At 57.6% G+C, this 24,165-nt stretch overlaps 1 protein-coding gene across 5 annotated transcripts; it reads left to right on the top strand.

The window, feature by feature from the left end:
• The first annotated feature begins 739 nt into the window (after positions 1 to 739).
• On the top strand, positions 740 to 24,111 carry KANSL3 (KAT8 regulatory NSL complex subunit 3). 5 transcript variants are annotated; one of them, XM_035345209.1, is made up of 21 exons: positions 740 to 905; positions 1,578 to 1,668; positions 1,988 to 2,173; positions 2,345 to 2,476; positions 3,622 to 3,738; positions 4,065 to 4,166; positions 4,272 to 4,343; positions 4,653 to 4,727; positions 5,595 to 5,752; positions 6,664 to 6,727; positions 7,219 to 7,419; positions 7,683 to 7,839; positions 8,994 to 9,071; positions 12,015 to 12,206; positions 13,897 to 13,981; positions 14,794 to 14,948; positions 15,430 to 15,542; positions 16,131 to 16,350; positions 16,575 to 16,708; positions 20,981 to 21,140; positions 23,364 to 24,111. In XM_035345209.1, the coding sequence occupies exons 1-21, from the start codon at positions 817 to 819 to the stop codon at positions 23,942 to 23,944; spliced, it is 3,162 nt and encodes a 1,053-aa protein (XP_035201100.1). In that variant the 5' UTR covers positions 740 to 816; the 3' UTR covers positions 23,945 to 24,111. The 5 variants fall into 5 exon arrangements, with proteins under 5 accessions (XP_035201100.1, XP_035201101.1, XP_035201102.1 ...); XM_035345210.1 differs by lacking the exon at positions 8,994 to 9,071; XM_035345211.1 differs by lacking the exon at positions 12,015 to 12,206.
• Positions 24,112 to 24,165: the final 54 nt, after the last annotated feature.

Here is a 24,165-nt window from a genome sequence, read left to right as displayed (position 1 = left end):
TGAGGGGGTGTAGGGGCCTGGGGTGGCTTCTGAGGGGACAGTGTAGGGGCTGTGGAGTAAGGGGGTGTCCTGTGGGACCTGGGGGGCTGTGAGGGGAGAGTGTGGGGCTGGGGGGCTCTACAGGATCTGGGAGTATGGGGAGGGGCTGAGAGGGGGCTGGGTGTTAGCTGGGAAGCTTTTCGGGTGTCTGTGGGAGTGGGGGGACGGTGCAATGGGAGACAGAGCCTGGGGGACGTGGGTTGGTGAGACTCTGGAGCAGGTCCTGGGCTCTGTGGTGGGGAGCACGGGGCCGAGGGAAGGTCTGGGGGCTGCAGCAGGGCCTGGGGGTCCAGGGCAGGGCACAGGGTGACCGGGCTTGGGGACACAGGAATGCGCTCGGGGCCATGGTGCAGGGGCTTGGTGTCGGGGTCTGGGGCCCCAGCGGGGCTCGGGAGCTGCCTGGGCTCCCTCAGGAGCGGCGTGGTAGCAGGTGATGAAGCTCAGGGGCTTCTGGCTGGCTGCAAACACCTGTCAGGAGCTACGGCTGCGTCATTAAGTGTTAAAGTCAGGACGTTCTAGTGCTTCTTGTTCACACAATTTAGACAACTCCTGCTGCTGTGCTCACTCTTGCAGCCAGAGCCGGGGTTTGGGAGCCGTGGCCGGACTTAGGACCCCAGCTGGCTACAGATTCTTTCTCACTTTAAGAGCACAGAGGTGAGCGATCCCGTTCCCTAACGTGTGATTTTTCCTCACAGCGAAGCAGATCTCCCCATCGACGTCGAGACGGTGACGCCCACGCCCGTGCCGCTCTACGACAACCAGAAGGCGCGCAGCGTGATGAACGAGTGCGAGCGCCACGTCATGTTTGCCCGCACGGACGCGGACGCCCCTCCGCCGCCGGATGACTGGGAGGAACACGTCAACAGGTAGCTGGGGCCAGCTGGGAGAACAAATGGGGCTCGAAACAACCCCACGCCGCCCAGAGTGGGATTTTTAGCGTGACGTAATACGCAGCGACGTTCCTGAACCGAGTGATGTTCAAAGGAAACGAATTCTTGTGTCCAAATTCCTTGTTTGCCTGCTGTGAAAACTGTTAGGTTTAATGGTGGAGGCTGGCCCAGCTGCTGAAGCTCCTGCACGCTTCGCCTGGAGCTGCCTCCTCTCTTTGGAGGAGCTTGGGACAGTGACACCCAGGTCCCCAGCTCAGCCATATTCCAGTGTTGAAGACTAAAAAGGAGGGTGTGCGTAAATTCCACCTCCCCCCTGTAACCTTCCCTGTAACTGTAGTCAATCAATTCACAGGAACAGTTATTTTGAGAAATAGGGAGATAACCTAAAAGGAACAATTATTTTGGTCTTATTTATTGTTTCTGTTATTCCAATGCTGGGATGTTCACCGATACGCCCTGGTGACGTGCACAATCTAAGTGCTTTTTGTTGAGCAGTCTTTTTAACTTAAATCCTCGCTAACAAAACGCGTTTTTTCCGTAGCTGTAAGCGGGTTCTGGAGGTGCAGCTGATGCCCAGCTGTGCCTGCTCGCCGGACCCAGCTGCCTGTGTCCCAGTGATCAACGTTAAGTCTTTGGTTTTCTCCCCAGGACGGGCTGGACAATGGCTCAGAACAAGCTATTTAACAAGATCCACAAGGCGCTGCAGTCCGACAGGCTGGCTCGTTTGGCCAACGAAGGGGTAAGATCTCTTACTCCCTGTTGCTCTTTCACCTCTTTCACCTTCCAGCAGATTTGTTGCCTGGTTTTAGTCCCCCTGAGCAAAGCGACTGAGTCAAGATGAAAGTCTTGGCTCTGGGGTTCTGTGGTCTTAAGAACCAGGCAGCTCTGGACTTGCTTGAGGCGTGATTTTGTCCTCACTGGAAGGGTTTTGGTCCTTGCTTGTTGCCAGCGGGCTTTGAGCTGCCCAGACCGATGCTTTCCTGTGGTTTGGGATGCACGTGGCATGCTTGATTTTTCCTGTAACCCGTGCGTTTCTCCTTTAATTTCCTGGTTCTCAGGCTTGCAATGAGCCGGTCCTGAGGAGGATAGCGGTGGACAAATGTGCTCGGAGGGTCCGCCAGGCGCTGGCCAGCGTGAACTGGGACACCAAGCTGATCCAGTGGCTTCACACAACGTTAGTGGAAACCCTCAGTTTGCCGGTGCTGGCTGCGTACTTGGACGCTCTGCAAACGCTTAAAGGAAAGGTGATGAAAGCAGCGAGAGACCTCACCCTCTTACCACGATCTCCCTTTGTAAAGCTCATTGAAAGGAACCTGATGGAGTCTCTCCCCTTTTTCTTTGGGGAGGCAGGGATGATGTTTAAAAACCCGTTGGAAAAAGCGTGCGTGTACTCAGTTTCTGGCCTCTGGTTTCAGATCCCCACCCTGATCGATAGGATGCTGCTCTCCTCCACCGCGAAGACGGGGGCAGCAGGAGCTGAGGCTCTGTCCTTGCTGCTGAAGAGACCCTGGGACCCTGCAGTGGGTGTCTTGTCGCATAACAAACCAGTGAGTACCTCCGGGGGCTCACGGGGAGCGAGAGGCCGTTCTCGCTGCCTGGTGTACTCATCATAAAATGGTTTGGGCTGGAAAGGATTTGAAAGCCCATCTAATTCCAGCTCCCCTCCCAGCAGCCCAAGCTGCCCCCAGCCCCATCCAGCCTGGCCTTGGGCACTTGCAGGGATGGGGCAGCCACAGCTCCTCTGGGCAGCCTGTGCCAGGGCTTCAGCACCCTCAGAGTAAAGAATTTCTTCCTTACATCTAATCTAAACCTACCCCTTTTAATTTAAAGCCATTACTCCTTTTCCTATCACCACAGTCGCTGACAGAGTCCCTCCCCAGCCTTCCTGCAGCCCCCTTCAGGCACTGGCAGGCTGCTATCGGGCCTCCCCAGGGCCTTCTCCTCTCCAGGCTGGACAACCCCATCTCCCTCAGCCTGTCTCCATAGCAGAGCTGCTCCAGCCCCTCGATCATCCTCGTGGCCTCCTCTGGCCTCCTTCTAATACTTCCAAGTCCTTGTGCTGGGGGCCCCAGAGCTGAGCGCAGGGCTCCAGGTGGGGTCTCACGAGAGCAGAGCAGGGGCACAACCCCCTCCTCGCTCTGCTGCCACGCTGCTGTTGGTGCAGCCCAGGACACAGTTGGCTTTCTGGGCCGCTGGCTCACATTGCTGGCTCTCCTTCTGTCTCTGCTGTGCTCCTTGGGCTCTTTTCCTCCTGGTTTTTAGCCTTGCTCGATGAGGGGAATCCTGTTGTTGGACCCATTTTCCCCCATACTATCCCACGATAACATTTGCTGGTGAAAGCTTGCGCATTTAATGAGCTCTGCAAGGTCCCTCCCACTTAGTGGTGTGGGCCAGGCTGGGCTTTGGGTTTATAAATAACCCTTTTAATTCTTCTGTGGCCTATCAGGGTTGTGCTGAGAGTGTTGCTCCTCTTCAGCCCCCGCCTGGGAGGGTGCTCTTACATGAGCTTACCACCAAGAAGCAGCTCACGCAGCATGCGGCGTCCTCTCGTGGGAAGCTTTGCTTAAGTTTGCCCCTGTGAACCCCTTGGTGCACGTGAGGGACGGGAGCAGCGGGAGGACGGGGAAGCAGGCGATGAGGTCTGGGGCTGGGAGGTCGCCTTCCCTCACGTATCTCTCGTTGAACTTTGCAGAGCAAATTGCCTGGCTCCCCCCTCATCCTGATTGCTTCCTCCGGCCCCTCCAACTCCATGTTCCCCACTTCTCGACGGCACCGCTTCTGGCAGTCGCAGCTTTCCTGCTTGGGAAAGGTTTGTACGGTCGGCTTGGAAGGCGGGCACGTTAGGAGCTAGTTCACGTTAGCAGCTGTGGTCGGCTGCAGCTGCTGAGCTTATTTTTGTAATCGTTGGCTCACCAAAATACTTGCCTCTGCTAAAAACAGAGGCTGGCATCTGCCACCTGCAGTGAGCAGCAGAGGTCGTCTCTGGAGGGAGTTTCCTCTGTTTTTTAGCAGCTAGAACTGAATTCCACGGGAGAGACAAAGCACAAAGTTGTGTAGAAACTGGTTCCAGCCTGTGGCTGTTACTGGTGCCTGCTGTGCCTTTGTTATTCATTCATTTTTCGTTCCAAATGACAGGTGATTCCCATCGCCACCCACCTGCTGAACAACGGCAGCGGGGTGGGGGTGTTGCAGTGTCTCGAGCACATGATTGGCGCGGTGAGGAGCAAAGTGGCGGAGGTAAGAGCAGGGCGAGCCTGTGCCCCCCTGGCCTGCAGGTGCTGCGGGGCCCAGCGGCAGCGTCCCATTGTCTGTCCCTCCATCGCTGTCCTTTATCTCCCGTAGATTCACAACCACTTCTCTCACAAGCCGATCATCCTGATCGGGTGGAACACGGGTGCCTTGGTGGCCTGTCACGTAAGTGCCTGTTTCGTTTGTGTTCTCTCAGACAGTTTGACAACTTCGGGTCGGAGTTTGGTGCGTTTGAGGCTCTGGGGGATTATTATTCCATTCCCTTTCCTCTTGCTGAGGCCTGGCTTTGAGGTGCATCCTTTTTTGCCATGGGGGCATAAAGGAGTTTGAGTTCCCTGGTGTTTTTTCCCCCCAGTCCTTTTAAGCACCCAAGCACAGTCTAAATACGTGAGAGATCTCCATGCCCTGAGCCTAGCAAAGCGACCTCTACAGCAGAGGACCGTGAGGATGCTGACTTGTTGCTTTTCTACCCAGGTTTCAGTGATGGAGTACGTCACTGCAGTTGTGTGCCTTGGATTCCCTCTTCTAACAGTTGATGGCCCCAGAGGGGTAAGGACTGCAGGGATGGGGGTGCCACTTAAAGAATTGTTTGGTTTTTAACCTCCCTAGACTGTTTCATAGAACGTGGTTTGGAAGTGCAGTGAGCACGGGAAGATTTTTGAGGAACGTGTCTGTGATGGTTTTATCTGGAGGGGATGTGCCCAGCAGGCCGAACTGTTGCATCTGTAACAGGTTTCCTGATGCGATAGCAGGCGTGTGAAGTCCTGTCCCCCTTTGCTTGGCCCTCCTGTAACATGTTTTTGCAGCTCCTTTGGGTCTTACACGAGCGTCACCTGTTGACTGTGTCATTTGGCACCAGAGATGACGACTGAAGTTCATTTCTGTGGATCCCAAATCACTCCTTTGTTAGCTGACCGGTTTGTGACCGTGTTGGGAGTGATTACGGTTTGTGCTGGTGAAATAGCCAGTTCTGAGACGGCAGTGGAAATCCTTAGCCCTGTGTAAAAGACGTTTGTGGGTATGGTGCAGTGCATGAGCAGAGTTCCCCTAAGGATGACTGCGTAAATCCCACCGGGGCTCACCCTGGAGAGCTTCAGTGCCAGTTGCGGTGCTGTTGGCACCTCTTCAGCTTTGTCCTGGGTTGTGTGCAAAAGCTCGGAAGAGGAAGGATGAGTTGGAACAGGGTATCTGAGATGTGCAGCCTTGTCCAGGCAAACCACGGGACTCATAATTTCCTCCAGGATGCAGTTAGTACGCACTGGGATCGCGTGTGACGTGCTGCCTGCTCCTCCGTGGCACGTGCTTTCCTGTTGGGAAGTGCTTACCTGTTTGGGAGATGCTTCAGAAACGTGTTGGGCCCCAAAGATTGCGTCCTGGAACAGCCCTTCTGAATTGCAGCCCCCCTTGCTCTTGCAGGACGTCGATGATCCCCTCCTGGAGATGAAGACCCCTGTCCTCTTTGTCATCGGTCAGAACTCCCTGCAGTGCAACATCGAAGCGATGGAAGATTTCCGGGAGAAAATCCGAGCTGATAACAGCATGGTGGTGGTGGGAGGAGCAGATGACAACCTCAGGTGATGTCCTGTGAGATGGATGCTCTGCCCTGAAGCGCTGGGCAGCACCTGCGCACGCTGCTCACAAAAAAACGTGGCCCTGCCTAATATTGCTCTGTCAAAGGGAGCAGTTGGTCAAAGCCCAGTGTGCTGGATAGAGAGATGGCTGGCTGGGTGATTTTTCTGGGATAAATCCCCTTTGGTTCTCCCAGTGGGAAGCAGAAGATCCAGGGCACAGTACGGCACGACACTAGAGCAGGTTATCTGCTTTTTCTTGCCACCCTGGCTCTGGAACATGCAGCTGATGGAGGCTGTGTCTGGTATTGGGGTAAGGGAGGCCCCAGGAGCCTCGCAGGAGGCGCTGAAGGTTTCAGTGAACTTGGGAGCTTGTTCTCCAGTCACACTCGTGTGTCTCTGGGATAACTGCACCAAAAATGGGAGCAAGTTGTGTATGAGAACGGGTTTAGCCTGATGCCAGAGCTGGATCCAACAATGCAAACAGTATTTTGGAGCACTGTCAGTCAGAGATCTATAGCAGGAAAAGTTACTAAGGGAGAGGAAAGAGAGAAAAGCCAGACTGATACTGGTCTGAAGACAAAGCTCTGAAGGAAAGGAGATATATTTGCTTTGCAAGAAGCTTTGGCCATAAACTGAGTGATGCTGGGCCCGTGTTGCTGTCCCCAAAGTTCATCTCAGCACTTCTGAGGATGAATCTCGTCTTGCCAGCAGACGGTGCTCTTGAGTTGAGCGCCAAGGGAGCCAGCTCGTTCCTCACTCTGTGGGGCCAAACTGGGTAAGGGAGCAAGCCGGTCATTTCTGAGTTCTGTTCTCCAGTGAAGAATCGTGTAGTGAGCGTGAAAGGGGAAGAACAATACTTGCTGACTTCCACTTGTTTGATTTTTTTATTATTATTAATTTTTATTTTTTACTAGGATAAGCAAAGCCAAAAAGAAGTCAGAAGGCCTGACCCAGAGTATGGTGGACAGATGCATCCAGGTAAAGTCAGAAATCTTCCCTGTATACTTGGTGCCTATAAAAAATGTGCTGAAACGTCTCTGATCACGAGTTATGACCTCGCTGCCAGTATTGGCTGAACAAACGTAATCTTTCTCAAGTGGTTTTTGAAGTGGTTGTCCTCTGACAGGAGGAGAGACGTGAGCTTCCTGTTTGTGTTCTTTAAGCAAAGATCGGTTTTCTGCGGCTTCTCATCTGCCTGGGGAAGCAAGCAGTACGTTGGGGAGCACTGGGGAAACCATCACGTTTCTCCTCCATGTGTCAGAAATCAATGGAGTTAGGAGCTTTGATGAGAAATTGAGGTCTGCCTCCAAGGGTTCAGGATTTCTGCTTGTGGAATATTCAATCCGGAGAGCCCTATCAGTTTTTCTTTGAGAACCTTCAGTTCTTTTTTTTTTAATTATAGCTGTGAAGCTGAATTATTTAGAGACCTGCGCACCGCACAGCCTAACTATTAGTTTCATCCTGCCTAGGATGAAATAGCTGACTTCCTGACCGGAGTCCTCACTCGAGCGGAGAGCCACTCGGGCTCTGATCCCCGTGACCTGGACGCTGAGAAGAAGAAGAAGCCGCGTGACTCGACCAGGAGGGATCTGTCGTTTGATTTGCCAGAAAGAACCAGCAGGCCTACCTCCCCGGCAGCCAAAGTGCCCGCTTCGCCTTCGGGCTCGGAGGTAGGGGCTCCCTCTGGGATATGGCGAGTGGGGAAGGCTGTGACGGGGCACAGGGATGTCTCGTGCCGCTGAGATGTGCGGTGCGAGGTGGTAGAGTTGGAAGAGGGAGGCAAGAGGATGTGAAAGGACTAAAGGCTTTGGGCAAAGGAACCTTTGGATTTAGACCTGCTTCAGAAGAGGGATGCGTCCTCTTGCCTGCGCCAAGGGTTAGGATTGCCTCTCCTCGGAGGAACACGGGGGTAAGGTGTTCCTTCTCTGAGCAGGACTTATCCAGCGTCTCCAGCAGCCCCACGTCGAGCCCCAAGACTAAAATGGCTGCGGTGTCCTCCCTCCAGAAGCCCACCCAGATCAGCACCACGCAGCTGCTCAAGAGGCAGGTGCAGAGGACGGACACTATCCTGACACACAAGCAGGCACAAGGTAACCTCCTGCGGCTTTTCCACCCTCTTCCCTCCGAGCACCTGGATTTTTGCCCGACTCTTTTAGGTTTTGCCTTCTGAGTCCTGTTGTGAACTCCAAGCTTCCCGTGGCAGTTGGCTCTGCAGCTCAGTTCCCTGTTCAGCTGAAGGCAGCAGCTTGTAGGGGGTTGAAATTAGGTTGGAAACGGTGTTTCTGCAGCTCGTGGGGCCTTGCTGCTGTTCCAAGTGGGAAGGATTTTCACGTGCTCTGGCTGACAAAACCGCTACGTAGCCACGCTCTGATTCCCTTTGGGGTGTGAGCCCCCTGACTGGTGCCTCCAGGCTGCTTGGGAGGGAGATTAAAGGTTCTCAGGTGACGGTTGGGGCCATTGAATTGTGCCTGGAGCAGCGGGCCTGCGGTAATTAGTCATCCTGCATGAAGCAGCAGAGGAAAACCCGCTCTGAACTGCTTGAGCTGTGGGGTTTTGTCCTGTTGGACGCTGATTAAAAACCTTTTTTTGCGCAGCTTCAGTCTGACTGTGACAGCTGTGGCTGTCGGTAGTGGTTTGGTTGTTGAGGATCCTTTCTGGCCAAAACCAGCAGGAGTGGGGAGCAGTTCTCCGTCCTCCCCTCTGGCCTCGTTCCTTCGCTCAGGACAGACCTGAACAGACTTGTTGTCGTCTCCTGCAGCAGCGCGACCACGCACTCTCTAAAGCCTTTGTGTTACTCAGGCTAGGCTCCAGGGGGAAATCCAAGCTTGGATCTCGTAGTTTCTCAGCTCACGGACTAAAGAACTCTTTTCCTCCGTTGTCGTAGCCGAGGGGAAAGTTTCTAGGTAGCGTAAGGGAGGCAGGAGGACGGTTTGCCTCGTTTTGTGAGGAGCGCTGCTGCGGCGTGCCGTCCGTGCGGCGTGGCAGCAGGTGGCGAGGGACGCGCTGGCTGTGGGGCTGGAGAGGGCTCGTGCTGCTGGGACCCTGCAGAAGCTGGGGCGATGCCCGGTGTGGCGCGGGATGCGCTGCGCTGCCATCCGGAGAGGAGCTGAGCGTGTCTCCTCATGCCCTGAGCTGTTTGCCTGCCTGCTGCCAGGTCTCTGCGCGTCGCAGTGGTGTTCCTGGAGGTCGCTGCCCCCCTCCAGAGCCGGGCTGTGATACTGTAATTCTCTCTGATTCATTTCAGCTCAGTTTGCTGCTTTTCTGAAACAAAACATGCTGGTGAGGAAAGCTCTTCCTCCTGGCACCTCTTCATGTCTCTTTGGTGAGTATCTCCTCACTTCTCTCTGCCTCTCTCCACCTCCCTCCTTTTCTCTGTCTCTCGGCTTCCTTCTTTCACCATTTTCCTCTCCCCTTGCATTGGTTGGGGGGACGTGGCCCAACGCGTCCCCTCGTCCCCTGCTTTTTGCTTTCTCATTGCTGTATCCGAAGCTTAAGCAAACGGCTCGCGTGCTAGCTGGGAGCGCTGACGTCCCCTGCCCCGGCAGGTAGACGCTGCTGTCACCTGGCAGCAGTTCTGCTCCGAACTAAAGCTTTGTGGACAGCGTGGTGACTCGTTGGGAAGCTTAAAGACCGACTGCGTGCTGGTGGAGCTCCTCACTGCCAAGGAGCTCCCGAGTGGAAGGGGCAGAGGTGGAGGCTGCAGCAGCGTCTCTTGGCCAGAGGGGGGTTAGAGGAGAGCAAAGAGAGCGGGGAGAGGGATGGCCGTGGGGTGACGGCGGCGTGGTGGGAGAAGGATGTAATGGGTTGAGTTTGTTGACAGGTTTGGCTGTGCTGAGCTGGGCTCCTGAGCTGTGATCCTGTGGGCTCCTGTTGGATCCTGTGGGCTCCTGTTGGGTGCTGGAGCACCCCGAGGTGGAGGTCAGCGCGTGAGGTGCTCCGGGGCTGAGGCACTGAGGGGCAGGGTCCGCAGTGGGAATAAAGAGGCGTTTTGGTGTCTCTGAAGGCAGTGACTGGGCGCATCTGGGGCTAGGGGAGGAAGAGAGCCTGACATGCAAGGCTCTGGGAGGCTGCGCTGTGCTGTGGGGTGGCCGTGCTCAGCTCAGGTGACCCCGGGAGCTGAGAGCACTGCTGGGGGGGTGACAAATGCCTGCAGCACCCCCAGTGCCGGTGCTTTTAATTGCCGAGGACACAGTGACGTCCGTGCTGTTGTGGCACACAGGACGCGGTCCAAACGTGCGTGCACAACCGTGGTGACAAAGCCCTGAGGCACAAAGACCGAGGTGGTGGCTTTAAAGGCTTCTTTCTCCCTCGAGCCCTGTTTTCAAGAGACCTGGTGGTCTCCCCGTGTGTAGAGACCAGCCTGGGAGCTCACTTGGAGCTCTGCTTGCTGTGGGGAAGGGAAACCGCGGTGTCCAAGTCGGGTGCCCGGATGCTTGATCGGGGATGCTGTGGCCTGCCCTGCCTTTTGCTAAGACTGGAAGTCGTTAACGTCTCGGGGCTCGTTACTGCGCTGGCTCAGCTGCCTGAGCCGTGAGGTAGGAAGCTGGGGCACGCGTGCTGTGTACGTGGGGGTGATCGCCGCCCCCTGGGGCTGTGAGCACATGGCCAGCCCCTTGCAGCGGTGTCCCCGTTCCTCTGCGGGAAGCAGCAGGCTCTGCTCTCGCTGGTGGTGATGAGGAGGGACTTTTGCTCACTGCTTTGAGGGGCACCTAAGGCCACTGCCTGTGCACGTGCCGTTTCCCCATCCTGCTTGGCTGGTGGCGCTCTGGGGCACTCGGGGGGCTTCGGTGCCTGCAGTCCGTGCACAGCGGGCGAGGTCCCTCCGGGCAGCGGCTGTGCCCGAGCGCGTTTGCAGTCGAGCAGGAGGCGTGGGAGCGTTGCACGAGTGACCAAGTCACGCGCTCCGGCCGCGGGTCTGCAGCGGGAGCAACGCAGCAGGCTCGGAGCTTCTGGGGAGCAGAGCAGCCCCAAAACGCTGCTGCAAGTCGCCGGACACCAAGGGATTTGGGTGCAGCCTCGTCCCAGCCCGCAGCTCAGAGACACGCAGGTAGTGGGGTGTGCAGGGAGAGGAATAAAGGCACATACCCAGCACATCTCTGTACTGATGACGTGTATATAAATAAAAACATGCCCTGTATCTTGGCTTCCAGGCTGGTGACTTAGAAACCCAGGGCTTTTACCGGCAGGGAGTTAGCTGCCTCACGGCTCTCTGCGAAAGCTCCTGGTGGAGAAGGCTCTCCAGAGCCTGTCCCCGTTGCCTCAGATCGCGGCAGGGCTGCGGCTGTGAGCGCTGCCGGGCTGCCACCGCCGCACTAGGAGGCAGATCCGTGCTCTCACTTTTCTTCCACCAACACTTCAGCTCGGGGCCGGGTGACCGTACGCTGGCGGTGGGGTGTGCAGGGAGCGGACGGGCAGGATAACCCCTCTTGTCCCCGTGCCGTTGATCCTGTCTCGTGACCCCCTCTTGTCCCCGTGCCACCCACAAGCGCTTGTCACGGGCTCTCTGTGCTTTTTGGACAATCCTTTCCCAGCAAGCTCGTGCTGCAGGCAGAACGAAACGGATGTAGAGGGTCAAAAGGACGCGACAGCAGAACGAGCCCTTGGCGTGGAAGAGGGGTCTCAGCTTGCTGCTTTTCTCCCTAGTGCCACGCAGCGTGGGGTGCGTGGGGCTTGGCTTTGCTGCAGCACCTCTCCTGCTCGTGGCTGCTTCGCTTGGCGCCTCCCGGCCACCTGTAGGCTCCTGTCCAGCCCGCTGAGGGCCGGTTCTGAGCGCGGGAAGGGACGTGCTGAATGACAGGCGCACAAACACCTCCTCTCTAATCCCAGCACTGACAGCACGCCTGCACCAGCTCTGCAAGTCTGCACCTTCGTCCCCCTCGTCTGGAAATTAGGGCTGCAGGAAGGGTCGGATGCCAGGAGCGATTGTACCGTGCTTTGAAATGAAAAGTGTCCACGTGAAGATGTGTTATTGCTGTAGGCATCCGTTTTTTTTTTCCTCGCTGCAGAGGGCAAGACGGGCTTTGTATGCCTGGGAGCAGCTTAAGCTAAGCACCGGCCCTGAGGCGGCAGCGTAGGGCACGCAGGAGTCAGCGTAGGTGGTGGAAAGGAGAAGCGAGGGGTCCCGGTGCATGGGAGATGGGCAAGGCTGGCATGGAGGGAGCTGTGGAAGTATGCATGGGCATGTGTCCCTTCTGCACACCTTGGAGCAGCACTGACCTCGAGGAATCGGCCGTCGGTTTCAAAAAGCTACTTCTGTGTCCCCTAGTTCCAGTCTCCTCAGAGCACTCGGAAGGGGCTGAGAGAGATGATGTGCGTGTGCAGCTGAAGAGGCATCAGACCCCCAGCCCGACCCAGTGCAGCCAAACTTCCAAACGAGCCAAAATCAAGGTGACCATTGTCTCCCACGGAGATGCTGCGGGCGTGGGGAACGGAGCACCCCTCACCACCCAGGCAGAAAGTGAGTTGCGATCGCAAAGCCGCTCCGAAACCAGAGAGCGGGTCGCGGCGGTGCCCGGCTCCTCCGGGGCACGGCGTGGGGAGGGGAGGGGAGCTGCGGTGTTTGGCTTTTGGAGGAGGCAGCTGTAGGAAGGAGACGGAGGCTCGAGGTGCGATGTGGTGCTCTAGGGGGCAGCTGGGGACGCGTGGGGGCTGGCAGCGCGTAGCCAGGACGGTTTTCCGTAGCGGTTTGGGCCGCACGCCTTCAGCGAGGTGCCTGACGGCAGCCTCGTGAGCTGCGAGGTGAATTTTGTACCTTCCTGTGAGGCACCGAGGGGCCGCTCCTGGCAAAGCCTGGCTCCACGTAGGTCGTGCGGGTCTCCGGTTCCGCTGCCTGCTTGCGTGTCCCCCGCAGTGGAAGCAAGGCTCTCCCCGGGAACGCGCTGCTGCTTTACGGACGACGGCGATGTTCCTCTGGAAGACTTCAGCGTGTTCGGACCTCACCATTCAGCCGGCTGCCCCTTGGGGCTGTGCAGTGACCTGAAGTCCGGGACAATTCACCCCTCATCCACCTGTTAACAAATTCCAGCTCCTCTCCTGCCTGTGGGGCTGAGAAAACCCGCCGCCACGGGCGTTGCAGAGGTCCTTCTGCCCAAGAAGAGGTGATGTGCTCGGTCGTCTTCCCCTCGAGCCTTCGTGAGGAGGGCAGAAGCTTTGGCTGCTCGCTCCTGGACACAGAGGATTTTGCCTTCTTGCTCTCCGTGCTCGTGCAAAGGACTTTTCCAGCTCCGAGCCCCAGACGTGTAACGCCGTTCCTCGTTTTTGGTGCTGGCTCGGTGCAGTGCAGGGCCAGCACATCAGTGTCTCCGTTTGAGGTGTCAGGAGATCGGAGGCTTTTCCAAGCTGAGAAATAATCGTGCTCCTTTAGGATTTCTCGGTTAATTAACGGTTGTTTTGAAATGTGAGAATTAACTAATAAATACACGTCCTTTTGTAGGGTTACAGTTCATCTTCGGGCAGCTTTGAAGATCTCTGGTTTTCACAACCGTTTTTTTTTTTTTTAATTTTCCAAACTTTACTTCTTTCCACAGAAAGGAAATGAGTTGCAGAAGTAAACACCAACCAAACGAGAATTCCCTCTTACCGCGCGTGAGCAGGAGGAAAGCACGAGACAAACGCAGTTGTATCCCAAAGGCCGCGACCAACAAAATATTGTGACACAATAAACAAATGTTGCGACTCGCCGCATCCCTGTGTATTTTGTAAAGTGTCTGTAAGGAGTGCTTACAAAATCCAGCTCCAGCAGCCAGCCAGACCCTAACCGAGCGCACGAGGCGGTGGCTCTGTGCCGCGAGGACTAGGAGGGGATTAGCGGAGGCGACGCTTAGGGGAGAGAATTGGTGGTGAGGGCCTGAGCGGCCGCTGCTGTCGGACGTCAAGCCGGTTCCCTGAGTCCTGCCTGTCGTCACGCCCTGACGACGACAGCTGTCTGGTTTTATTCACATCTCAGAGTGCCACTCCTGACCCGCTGCGGCGCGGTGCCTCCAGTGTGTTCGTGGCTGCGGCGGCGATTTCCCTGAGGAGAGGTCTTGGGAGCAGGACGAGCCCGTGGCCCGCAGCGCTGGGCTGTGCCTGGGGGTAGCGCGCGAGACAGGGAATCCCTCAGGCCTCACGGAGGACGGAGAGTTAGGTTTCTTCTTTTTCTTTTGCAGTTGTCTCTGGAAAGCCGGTCCCCATGGCTGTCGGCCAGTCCGTGTCAGGTGTGAAGGAGCCCTTCGGACTGCTCACCGCCTCCAAGTGAGTGCAGCTTTGGTTCTGTAAGCCCCGCGCCTCCTTGCGAGGCTGCCTTGCTTGTGACTGGGTTTCTCTGAAGAAGGGAGACACGTAGGCTCCCGAAAACTGTTCCTCAGCTGGTGGTCGAGTCTGAGAGTGGTGGAAATGGGCAGACGGGGAAGGTGGTGTGGTGCCGGGCTGGTGGGCTGTGTCTGGATGGTTTTCCAAACCCAGGTTTGCTGCAGGGCTGCTTATCTTAGTCTTTTGAACGCCTGTGCCGTTGTCTTTGCCAAAAACCCAGTGTTGTCTTCGTTCTTTGATAGTTGAGCATTATTTTTTTTCCAAAGCTAGCGAAAGAATTCTCAGTATTGGCTCTGGAGTTCACGGGCCACTGGGATTTCTTCTGAGGAACGAGTGTGGTGTTGACAATCTCTCGGATCACTGTTCTCCAGTTTAATTTAAACCATGCTCTGGAGAACTGGACCCCAGCTGACCTGGGTGGGGAGAGGAAGAAGAGCTGTGCTCAGACAGAAAGCCATTTTTTAATGGGAAATGTTTCACTCCAAGGTAGATTGCGTTGTGTAGGGTGATGCAGCCCTTGTGGCACCTTCCTTCTGATCTGGAAACGCGCAGATTTTTGCCCCAGGTGCTCCTCGCTGTGGAGCACACAGGGAACTGTCTCTTGCTTTGGGTTTTTTTAGCTCATCACCTCCCCGCCTACCGCTTCCAGAAGCCCCGCTTGGTTGTGCGAGGTTGGTGACAGCGTGCTGTCGAGGCCATCTTGCGTTGCCCCTTTTATCACTAAGAGGTCCCTTTCTCTTCTGCTTGCTTCGTAGGCTGAGCTCAGCAACAGAAAGCTCCTCCATGAGCCCTGCTCCGTCTGCCGTGATCCCCAGCAGCACGGCGCCCAGCGCTTTCCACGCCCTGCAGAGCAGGCTGGTAGCCAGCAGCGCCCACTGCATGCAGGCCCAGCCCGCCAGTGCCCTCCAAGGTACCTGTCTCTTGTGAATGTAAAAGGTAAACCAGGTTCCAAAGCGTTCGGGGGATCCTCTCGCGTTCACTGGTTGCTTTGGGTTCGGCCCTGCGGTGGCTGAGGTGGCACTTGTAGTGCTCTTCAGAGCCCGTGGAGGGCCAGAGCGATGCTGTAAATGAGGCTGAATGTTCACTAACCCGTTAATTGCATCGTTTTCATGTAATGATGCCTCGAGGTACCAAAACCAGCCTCCTTTTGGCAGTACGACTGCTCCTGCCCAGTTGTGCCTTGCCTCCCCTCTCTCAGATGGCGTTGTTGGTCGCTGCAGCAGTGAAGCTTGTTGGGCTGTGTGTATGGGGTAACTAGGAGCATCCCTGCAGGCTGCTTGGGATGCTGCTCTTCAAAGGACAGTTCTGCAGGCACTGCTGTATGACAGACATGGAATTCCGTGGTGGTTAATTCTCCAGGGCTAATTTCTTTGCTCTTTCCTCTTTTCTAGGAGCAGCATCTGCCAGCAGCCTGCTGCAAGGGCTGAGCTTCAGCCTGCAGGACATCGGGACCAAGTCATCAGCCCTTCCTGCCAGCGTGGCTGCTGCTGGGTCACCCGTGCAGGTACACAGCCTGCAAACGTCCCAGGTTGCTCTCTGGAGGGAAGCAGTACGGGGGTGACGTGGCAGGAGCTGGAGCCCAGATAATGTGTGGTGCAGGACCGGGAGAGATGAGTGGTGCTGGGTGTGAACTGCAGCTGGAGTAATGTGCCCAAAGTCTGACAGGTGATGAGGGTGAGGGTTCCCGTAAAAGGCCTTGGTTCTAGGGAACAGGGCTGTGGGAAATTGTACTCAAAAGGGCTTAGCAGCCACCTAGAAAATGCTGATAAGGGTCTGGAGAATGGAGAGGGGAGGATCAGCAATCTGTCCTCCTCTTGTCCGTCTGTGATCCCGTCAGGCAGTGCTCCCCATCCTTCCAGTTTGAGAGGCCTCAGTAGAAGTGGAGCCAGCCTTTCTCCCAGTTCTGCTTTCAGGTTGAAATGAGCATGAGCAGGCTGGAAGGGACAGCTTTACCCGCTTGTAGACCTGCTTGTGGCCACCAGGATGAAGCGTGGAAACTCTCTGACCTCTAGCTCCGGCGGGAGGGAGAGGCTGTGCCATCCCACCATCCCCAGTCCTCCCAGGAGCTCAGTGCTTCTGCTTCTCCTTCTAGACCTCAGCTGTGAAGACACCCGCACCGATCCAGAACCTGAGTGCCATCACCACAGGCACGGGCACGATTGTCCGCACCATCCCAGTCGCCACCTCCTTGTCTGTGGGAGCCTCGGCAAGCGGGAAACCCACGGCCATTCACCAGCTGCTGACCAACGGGGGACTGGCCAAGCTGGCCAGCAGCCTCCCTGGCTTGGCTCAGATCTCCAACCAGGCAGCAGGTGAGGCAGGCAAGCGCTGCAGGCTTCTGGAGCGCCCCAGGCCTGGTGTTTCCAAGGTTTATTTTGCCTTTGTGGCGCTCTGAGCTGTAGCTGTGCAAAGCCGCGCGTGGTAGCGACTTGTGGGCAGCCGCCTCTACTGGGAGCAGACTGCTGATGCAGCCCTGTGGGCGAACGTGGGCCCCGCAGTCCCTGTGCTTCAGGGACGTCTCGCTTGTGTTTTCCAGGCTTGAAGGCCCCAACGACCATCACTGTGACGCTGCGGGGGCAGCCCAGCCGAGTGACCACGCTCAGCCAGGCTGCGATGGGGGCTGTGCAGCCCCAGCTCGACGAGCAGCCGATGCAGACGCAGGCCCCTCAGGTAATCCTCGGCGTCTCGGAAAGAATTTGCTGTGGTGAGAGAGAGCTCACGGGCAGGAACGGCTGTCCTGGGGAGAGCGCTCTTGGTCACGGCATCTCTCCTGGGTTTGAGCCTTGCTCTTTTGCTGAGGCTGGGCAGCGAGGGGCCTTGCAAGGTGGTGGTTGGAGGACCCGGGTTACCTTCACGTCTGTTAGCAGCAAGGTCGTCTCCTCCAGAGATTGTACTCGGTGTCTGGTGGTACCGTCCCGAGGAAATCTCTGTCTAGCTCCTAGCGCTGACATCGGTATGGAAGCTCTCGTCGCAGCTCTGGGCTCTCTTGGCAGTGACAGGGCTTGGTGGGAGGAGGAGGGCAGCTGCCGTAGCGTCTATCCCGTCTGTTCAGGCAGGAGGGGGGGTCGGCTGTGCTGTCTGGTGGTGCCCTCCTCTTGGAAATGCTGCTCCTGACTCCCAGGTGCCCCGATGCGACAGCGGGTGTCAGGGTGCTGGGCTCTTGCCTACTGCAGGACCTCAGCTTCTGCCCCGTCTCGCTGCCGTGCTGTTAAAACCAACGCACCAAGCGCTCAGCGCGTGCTCCCAAGTTGTGTCTGTTCACAGTGGATCGCTGACAGAAGGAAATGCTTTTGCTGGGTCCGTGCTAGAGGTGTGCCAGCTACTGGCTCAGAAGGATCCTGGCTGCCAGGATGAGTCGTGGTGCAGATGAGCTGAGGGCACAAGAAGTTGCAGAGGGTTGTTTTTCTGTCATGGTGGTGCAGGTAGTGGTCTTGGGTACTGCAGTGCAGATCCCCCACCCCAAAACCCGGAGGCAGCAGATGCGCTACGTTTGCTGCAAGTGTGTCCCTGGGCTCTGTCCTAAACCACTGCCAGTTTGGGGATGGATCTGTAAATTTGAGGGTAGAAAGATCAGTTCTTCGGACGTTCGGCGAGTGCTGGCTGTGATGTGCCATCAGCAAGGTTTAACCCAAGCTCAGGTGGCCTCCCCACGATCCCAGCTCCAGCTGTACAGCACTCAGGCCTCTACTGTAGACGTTCTCCTGGCGGGACATAGGATTCACAGGCAGCCCTGCAATCTGCCTTAGGGGACCGAAGGAGGCATTGCAGGGCACGCTGGCTGCCTGAGGATGAGCAGTGCGGGAGGCAGCACCTGGCTGGCCCTGCCATAAAATCATCCCAAGCCGGCAGGGATGCCCAAGGACCGTGCAGTCCAACTCCTGGGTCCACACAGGACCCCCTACAAATCAAACCCTGGGCCTGAGAGCGTTGTCCACGGGCTTCTGGAGCTGGGGCAGGCTCGGGGCCACGACCACTGCCCTGGGGAGCCTGGGATGCTCAGAAGCGGTTTCCTTACGAACAGTGTGAAGGAACCACAAACTGAACTCTTGAGGGTGCAACAATACAACACTCGTCCGAGCAGCAAGCTGCGGAGGTAAACGAAAGCTTTGAAGCTTGCCGGGAGCTCTGAATTAACTGGGGTTTAGCTCGGGGTCATGAGAGGAGCCCACGGAGCGGAGACAAAGAGGTGCCAGCAACATCCCCCGGCCTAAAAACTTGGGGGTACAACTGACTGCCCAGCAGGAGCCGAGTAGTGATTCGAGACAGGCATTTGCAGGGAAACAGGAGAGACCAAGAGAACAAATCCCCAGAGCGATAAACGCTACAGCTGGGGCAGTGGGGTGAGCACGGAGCAAGGGCTGCGGGGATTGAGCTCCAGTTCCTACGAGCTGGCACTAAAGGCTGAGGGCACTGGAGGATGCCGAGATCTCTCCAGCCTGGCCGGGGCTCCGTTCTCCTGCACGTGGGGTTTTCCTGCTCTCGATACCGCTCACGCAGCCCGGGGCAGGTGAGCTGGTGTAGGAGACGCGGAGCAATCTTTGCCTTGTAGGTGAAGCCCCGCAGTTCTGGTCCCTGTTAGTGAGGCAGCTCGTGTGGTGGAGGCAGGGCAGGGAGCGTGCTTCTGCTCCTTGCTGCTGTCTGTCGAGGTCGTTCGGGGTTGCTGGAAGCCCCGAGGTGTGTAGGGAGGCATCGTCTACAGGTGAAGCCTTTGGATGGAGCTGGGTAAGTATTAACAGCAGCCACGAGCCCTTAATTTATCCCGTGCTTCTTCAGAGCTGGGATTTATCCCATGCTTCTTCATCCCGTTGCCAGTAGTTTCCACACAGGCTCCTGGTTTGCCGCTGGCTCAAGTTGAGATCCGGCAGTATCCGCGTCCTTCCTCCCCTGACTTGTCTGTGTTTCTTTCAGTCACTTCGTAGCGCAACAGAGCCTGCGAGCGCTGGCAGAGCCGGGCTGCTGCCGGCTAAGGTAGAGCTCGGAAACGCAGAGCTCGTGGCACTCGGTGCAGATCCCACCTAAGCAGAGGGGGAGTCACGCCGTGCTGCCTTGCAGCTCCCAGTCTGGGGGCTCTTCAGAGGCCGTTGGAAGAAACCCCGGGACCTGGCGTGCTTCCCTCTGTGCCCTTTGTTACCTGGGAGAGACGCTCAGAAGCCATCTGGCAGAACAGCAGCCACGAGGTGTAATGAGCCCTGGCACGGACTGCCCGGGGGTTAACGGGTTCCTTTGTGGGTTCGGGATTGAAGGCAGCGACACCTGAAACTGCCTCGCTGATCCTAGAAGCTGCGTAGCTGCTCGCAGGCTGCGGCTTGGGCTGACAACGCCGAGCTTGTGTGTTCAAGGTAGTGCTTAATTGCGTGGTTGGTTGTGAGAGCTGCTTCAAAAGCAAACCGAAAGCAGGCTTTTACAGGAAATGGAGTGAGCTGTGTGTTTTTGTAACTAATTATAGCCCTTGACATCAGCTCGTGTGTACCTTTAGCACACAGGATTACGTAATCCACCGGGGCTTCCTGTAAAAGAGCAAATTTACAAAAGGCTCGGGCGGGGGGATTATGCCAGAGCTTAAACTCTTGTGTTTTCAGCAGTAGCCAAAGCCATTGTTGGTTGGGTTTCCTTTGAAATTCCAGCTGACGGCTCCTCTGTGCCTGTGCAGGAAGCGTGAAGCCCACGCATCGGCTGTGATTTAAAACTCTGGGGGCTGGGGCGATGCCTGCGGCAGCTGAGACGCAGTTTGAGTGGGTAACTCTTCCTTCCCCCACGGGCCTTACAGGGGAGGCAGGAGGCTGAGGAATCTTCCCGGGGAGTTTGGCACAAATGTTTTCTGCGAGTAGCAGAGTAAGAAAAGCAAAGGAGTGTTTGGGTGGCTTCAAAGTGAAAACACAAGCAAGCTGCAGCTTCTGTTGTCAAGGAACCGCTGCACCGTGGTTTGAGCGGTGCTTTCTGTGTGAGTTCCTCTCTGCGTCCCGAGAGCAGCTCCGTGAAACGTGGCCATGCTGATGCTGGATGCTGCTCTTGTCCTGCCGCGAGGCAGAAAACCACTTGCATCGCAGTGACCGCAGCTGCGGGTGTGACGGTTTGAGCTGTGGGCAAGGATCTCACCTAAACGGCATGAGGCAAGCGAGGAGCCCCTGGTGCTGCCCGGAGCCAGCCCTGCTGGCCGTGGATGCGCCACCCCTTGTTGGAGTCTGACCTTTTTGCCTCCTGGGGGCAGAAATGAGTTAAAACGGATGGAGCCCCGTCAGATTGCTGCGCAGGGCGTGGACGAGCAGGCTGTGACCTGCACGAGCCTCAGGTAGGAAGGGCTCGGACTGGAGCTAAGCCTTTGTTGGCGATGTTTGTCGGTGGTGGAGGAGACAGCGAGTTGCCTGAAGCCTGTCAGTCGCGGAAGGCCACGTGTGCCCTACGACAGGAATCCAAGTTGCCCAGTTGTCGCAGCGCTGGGCATCTGTAAACATCTGGTGGACACCAGAAGGACGTGTAGTCTTCCTCTGGCACCCGGGGAGCCCTTCTGGTGCCGAGGATGGCGTGTGTGAAGTTTCCAGTCTTTGCTGGTCTTCACCGGTGCTGCCAGTAACAGCGCCTTGTCCTCGCAAGCAGGTCTGTGTGCTGTGAGGGTTGTGCTTGAGCTCCGGTTCCTGGCGGGTGCTGCAGAGAGCACGAGAGCAGGCCTGACCCCCCTGGCAGCCCGCGGTGGGGACAGAGCCCCCTGGATCCGCGATGGTGCGGATTCTGCCTCGAGTTTAGACGTGACTGATGGGAGTGAGGGCAAGGCTAGAAGAAGCAGGGCGGAGGCGCGCTCTGATTTTGAGGTGAGGGACAGCAGAGGCCCCGAGGAACGGCTGCAGCCCCCCAGCGATGGTCCAACCCCTCTCCACCTGGGGTCCTGGCGCTCCTCGCAGCGCCGCGGCCGCTCCCAGCAGCTCTCCGTTCCTTTAACCCCTCCAGGCTCCAGACGGTGCAGTTGGGAACTTGGCCGCCCCAGCTTCCAGCGCCGCCTCTCCTGGCAAGCTGCTGTCTCAGATGGATCTCAGCAAAGCCCAGGCTGGCGCAGAGATGGCTCCTGCCGACCCCGCAGCCCACCTGACCGCCGCGGCAGCACCCGTAGGTGAGGCGCATGGCAGTTGTGGGGCGCGGGCAGCCGGCCTGGGGGCCAGAGCGGAGGCCGGCTTGGAGCCATGCCTGCCGGGTGACGTGTGCGGAGCCCCTCTGGGGAGTAGCTGCCTGAATGCTGCTTATTTTTAAGTCCGTTGCCTTTTTTTTTTTTCCTTACTTTTTTTTCCCCCTTCTTTGAGTTAGGTCCCCTGTGGTTTCTTTGCACAAGTACGCGCAGTTCTGATTCCGCTCCGTGCAGTTGACAAAGAGCGGGGTGCAAAACTTGAGCCCGAACACGGCGGGGGATCGCCTTCAGTCTGTGCGTAGGGCCCCCGCTACACGCTGCTAGCACCAAGCGCTCTCCCTGCTGCCTACATTTATTTACCTTGCCTGGAGAGAGCAGACGCATCCGATTACACCCGAACAAACACTGCATACCCGGCTAGGAGCCTCACACTACAAAAAAAAAAAAGAATTAAAAACCTCCGCAGAGCGATGATGCAGCCCGTTGCGTCCTCAAAAGGCTTCCGCACGGCAGAGCCCGCCTCCAGCCACGCCAGAAACGCGCTTTCCTTTCCCTCGGTCCAGCCGATTTGCCGAGCCGGGGGGAAGGCCGAGCAGGTATTCAGCACCCAGGTCTGGTGGGTGAGGTTCGGGGGGAGCTGTGCCAGTTTCCCGGAGGCCAAACAAGGCTGCTCTGGAGCACGCCGGTGCGTGTGCTGCTTCACCGTGCCGCTGGCTGCTCGCAGGCGTCAGAGCCGGCTGTAACTGATGGTCGGTGCTGGCTCAGACCCCCAGTCTCTGCTGGTCTCCCCCAGGACTCAACAGGGAGCTGCAGGAGCGCTGGGTTTAATCCTGTGGTTGTGCGTTTTATTTGACGTGGCCCTTTTATGTTTGGTTTTTGGTCCTTTTTGATTTTGGTCATAATGAGTGGGTGAAGTCAGATCTGTGGAGAGCTCTACCTGCTGTCACCGAGGTTCGTTTTGGCTTTGTGTCCACGGGAGGACGGGTTTGCAGCAAAGCTGCCAGAGCAGCGGGGCGCAGCGGGGCGTTAGCACGGAAGGTGCTCCAGCCGGAATATTTCACGGAGCTTCCGTGGAGCAGTTCGTGCTGCTGCTCGACAGCATCGTCACGTCTCTGTGCCCCTTCCCAGCCCGTGCAGGGGTTTTAGCCTCCTGGTCCTGCTGCACGTCTGGCCTCTCTCATCCCCTCCGGGGCGGTGGGGTCAGCACCCCGCCCTGCTCCCTCAGCCTTCGCTCCGTGTCCTCCGTGCCTGAGCCTGGCGCTGTTCTGGAGAGCTCCTCGCTGCTGGTGGAGCTTGTGGCGAGCTGAAGAGCGTGAGGGACACCGCGATAATCTCTGATACCATCGTGTTGGAGCTGTGGTGCCATTCGGGTGAGCCAGCACTGCTGCTGTGCTGCTCCCTGCTCAGCCCTCTGGGCTCCTGGGGGACAGAGCGAGTGGCCTCGGGTGACCACAGGGACGGGCCGTGGGCTTCTCCAGGTCGGGGTCTTTCTGGTCAGCGTTGTCTCTAACCAGCAGTGGGTCTCCAGGCTTTAATCAACGTCCCGAGCGCATCTAACCCCAGCGATCAGATTTCAGAGACGTCTCCTTCCCCCTCTTGCACTCTGGGCTGTGGTAACCCCAGATGTGGCTGGGGAGCAGGCTTGGACGGGGTAACCACCGTGTACAACCTCTGCTATTGCCTCAGAGCGCCAAGGGCTTCATTTTCTGAAGCCTGATGTCTTTCAGCCGCCCAAAGGCGGAGCGTGGTGAGTGTCTGAGCACCCGCGGCAGCGTCTGCCTTCGCTGCTGCTGGGATGGAGCTGGAGATGCCTGAGCCGGGTGAGAGCTTGCCCTGAGCCAGGCCACCGGGAGCAGCGTGAGCTCAGCGTGTTCGAGGCAGCTCGGAGGGTAGCATGGCACGTACCTGGCCAAGAAGGAGCCACAAGGTCCTGTCCCCACAGGAAGGGACTGTGTTGGGTGAGACACTGAAGGAAAAGAGAGAGGCTTTTTGTGGGGTCTGAGAGGCCCAGGAAGGGAGCTGGCAGGTTTGGGGCTTCCTTGCGGTGCTCTGCCCAGGCTGTGACGGCGCTGGGGTTCGTTTTGGTGACAAAACGAGGCAAGTTGTCTCTCTTCAGCCTGAAACCCTACAGCTGTGCTGCCGGGGGGGCTCAGCTCGGGGTGGGCACCTCGTATCCCCCAGCCGCTCACCGCGCTCTCCCCTTCCCCGCAGTGACCAGCGCCAGCCCCATGAAGACGCTGTACGTCATGTCGGACGCCAAGCTCTCTGCGCTCACCAAGTCCATGATGGGTGAGGCTACCTCAGTCCCCCTCAAGCTGCCAGGCATCCAGCCTTCCTCCTCCTCCTCCTCGTCCGCCAGCTCTCCCACTGGCGCCGTCACCTTCGCCACCTCCCCGCTGGCCGGCGCTCCCAGTCCTCCCGGCAGCCTGGTGCACTCGAAGGTGGGACCCGTCCTGCAGACCGCCTCCAAGACCGTCATCCTCACCTCCACGCTGGCCGCGGTGAAAGGCGACGGGCCCCTCGGGCACCTCGGGGAGAAGGTCAGCCTGACCAAGAGCGCCTCGGCCCTCGGCCACACTCTGGGGACGATGGAGACCCTGGGGAGGGTTCCCTCCGTGGTGGACGACGGCAGCACCATCATCCACACCAGAGAGGCGCTGGCCAACAGACACTTGCTGCCCCAGGGCGTGCTGCCAGGAGGGGCCGGCACCACGCTGATAACGCTGGGCAGCAGCCTGGGCAGCTCCTCCATCATCGCCGCGGCGGGGCCCACGCTCAGCCAGAAGCCGTAGGGACCCCGGGGACCTCGGCCAGGACCGCGGGAAGACCCAACAAGGCTGCAGGACGGGAGAGGAGCAGCCCCGTGGTGAGCGGGGGCAGGTTCCGGCTGTAGCAAGCTAGGGGGATGTTTTCTGGTTTCGTTGCCGTTTAATAAATCTTTTTTTTTTTTTTTTTTTCTCTTTACTGACTTGATTGTACCTGTCTCTTCCAAAAGCAGCTCTGCTGGCAGCCC

The sequence above is a fragment of the Oxyura jamaicensis genome, chromosome 22, assembly GCF_011077185.1.
Source record: "Oxyura jamaicensis isolate SHBP4307 breed ruddy duck chromosome 22, BPBGC_Ojam_1.0, whole genome shotgun sequence".
Classification (NCBI taxonomy): Eukaryota; Metazoa; Chordata; class Aves; order Anseriformes; family Anatidae; genus Oxyura; species Oxyura jamaicensis.
This window is presented reverse-complemented; position numbering and strand designations above follow the sequence as displayed.

Excerpts from the sequence above, each read along its gene's own strand:
- KANSL3 (XM_035345209.1), top strand. The coding sequence starts at position 817 with ATGAACGAGTGCGAGCGCCACGTCATGTTTGCCCGCACGGACGCGGAC. Across the intron at positions 906-1,577 it reads TGGGAGGAACACGTCAACAG|GACGGGCTGGACAATGGCTC; the intron begins GTAGCTGGGGCC and ends TTTTCTCCCCAG. Across the intron at positions 7,840-8,993 it reads GACACACAAGCAGGCACAAG|CTCAGTTTGCTGCTTTTCTG; the intron begins GTAACCTCCTGC and ends GATTCATTTCAG.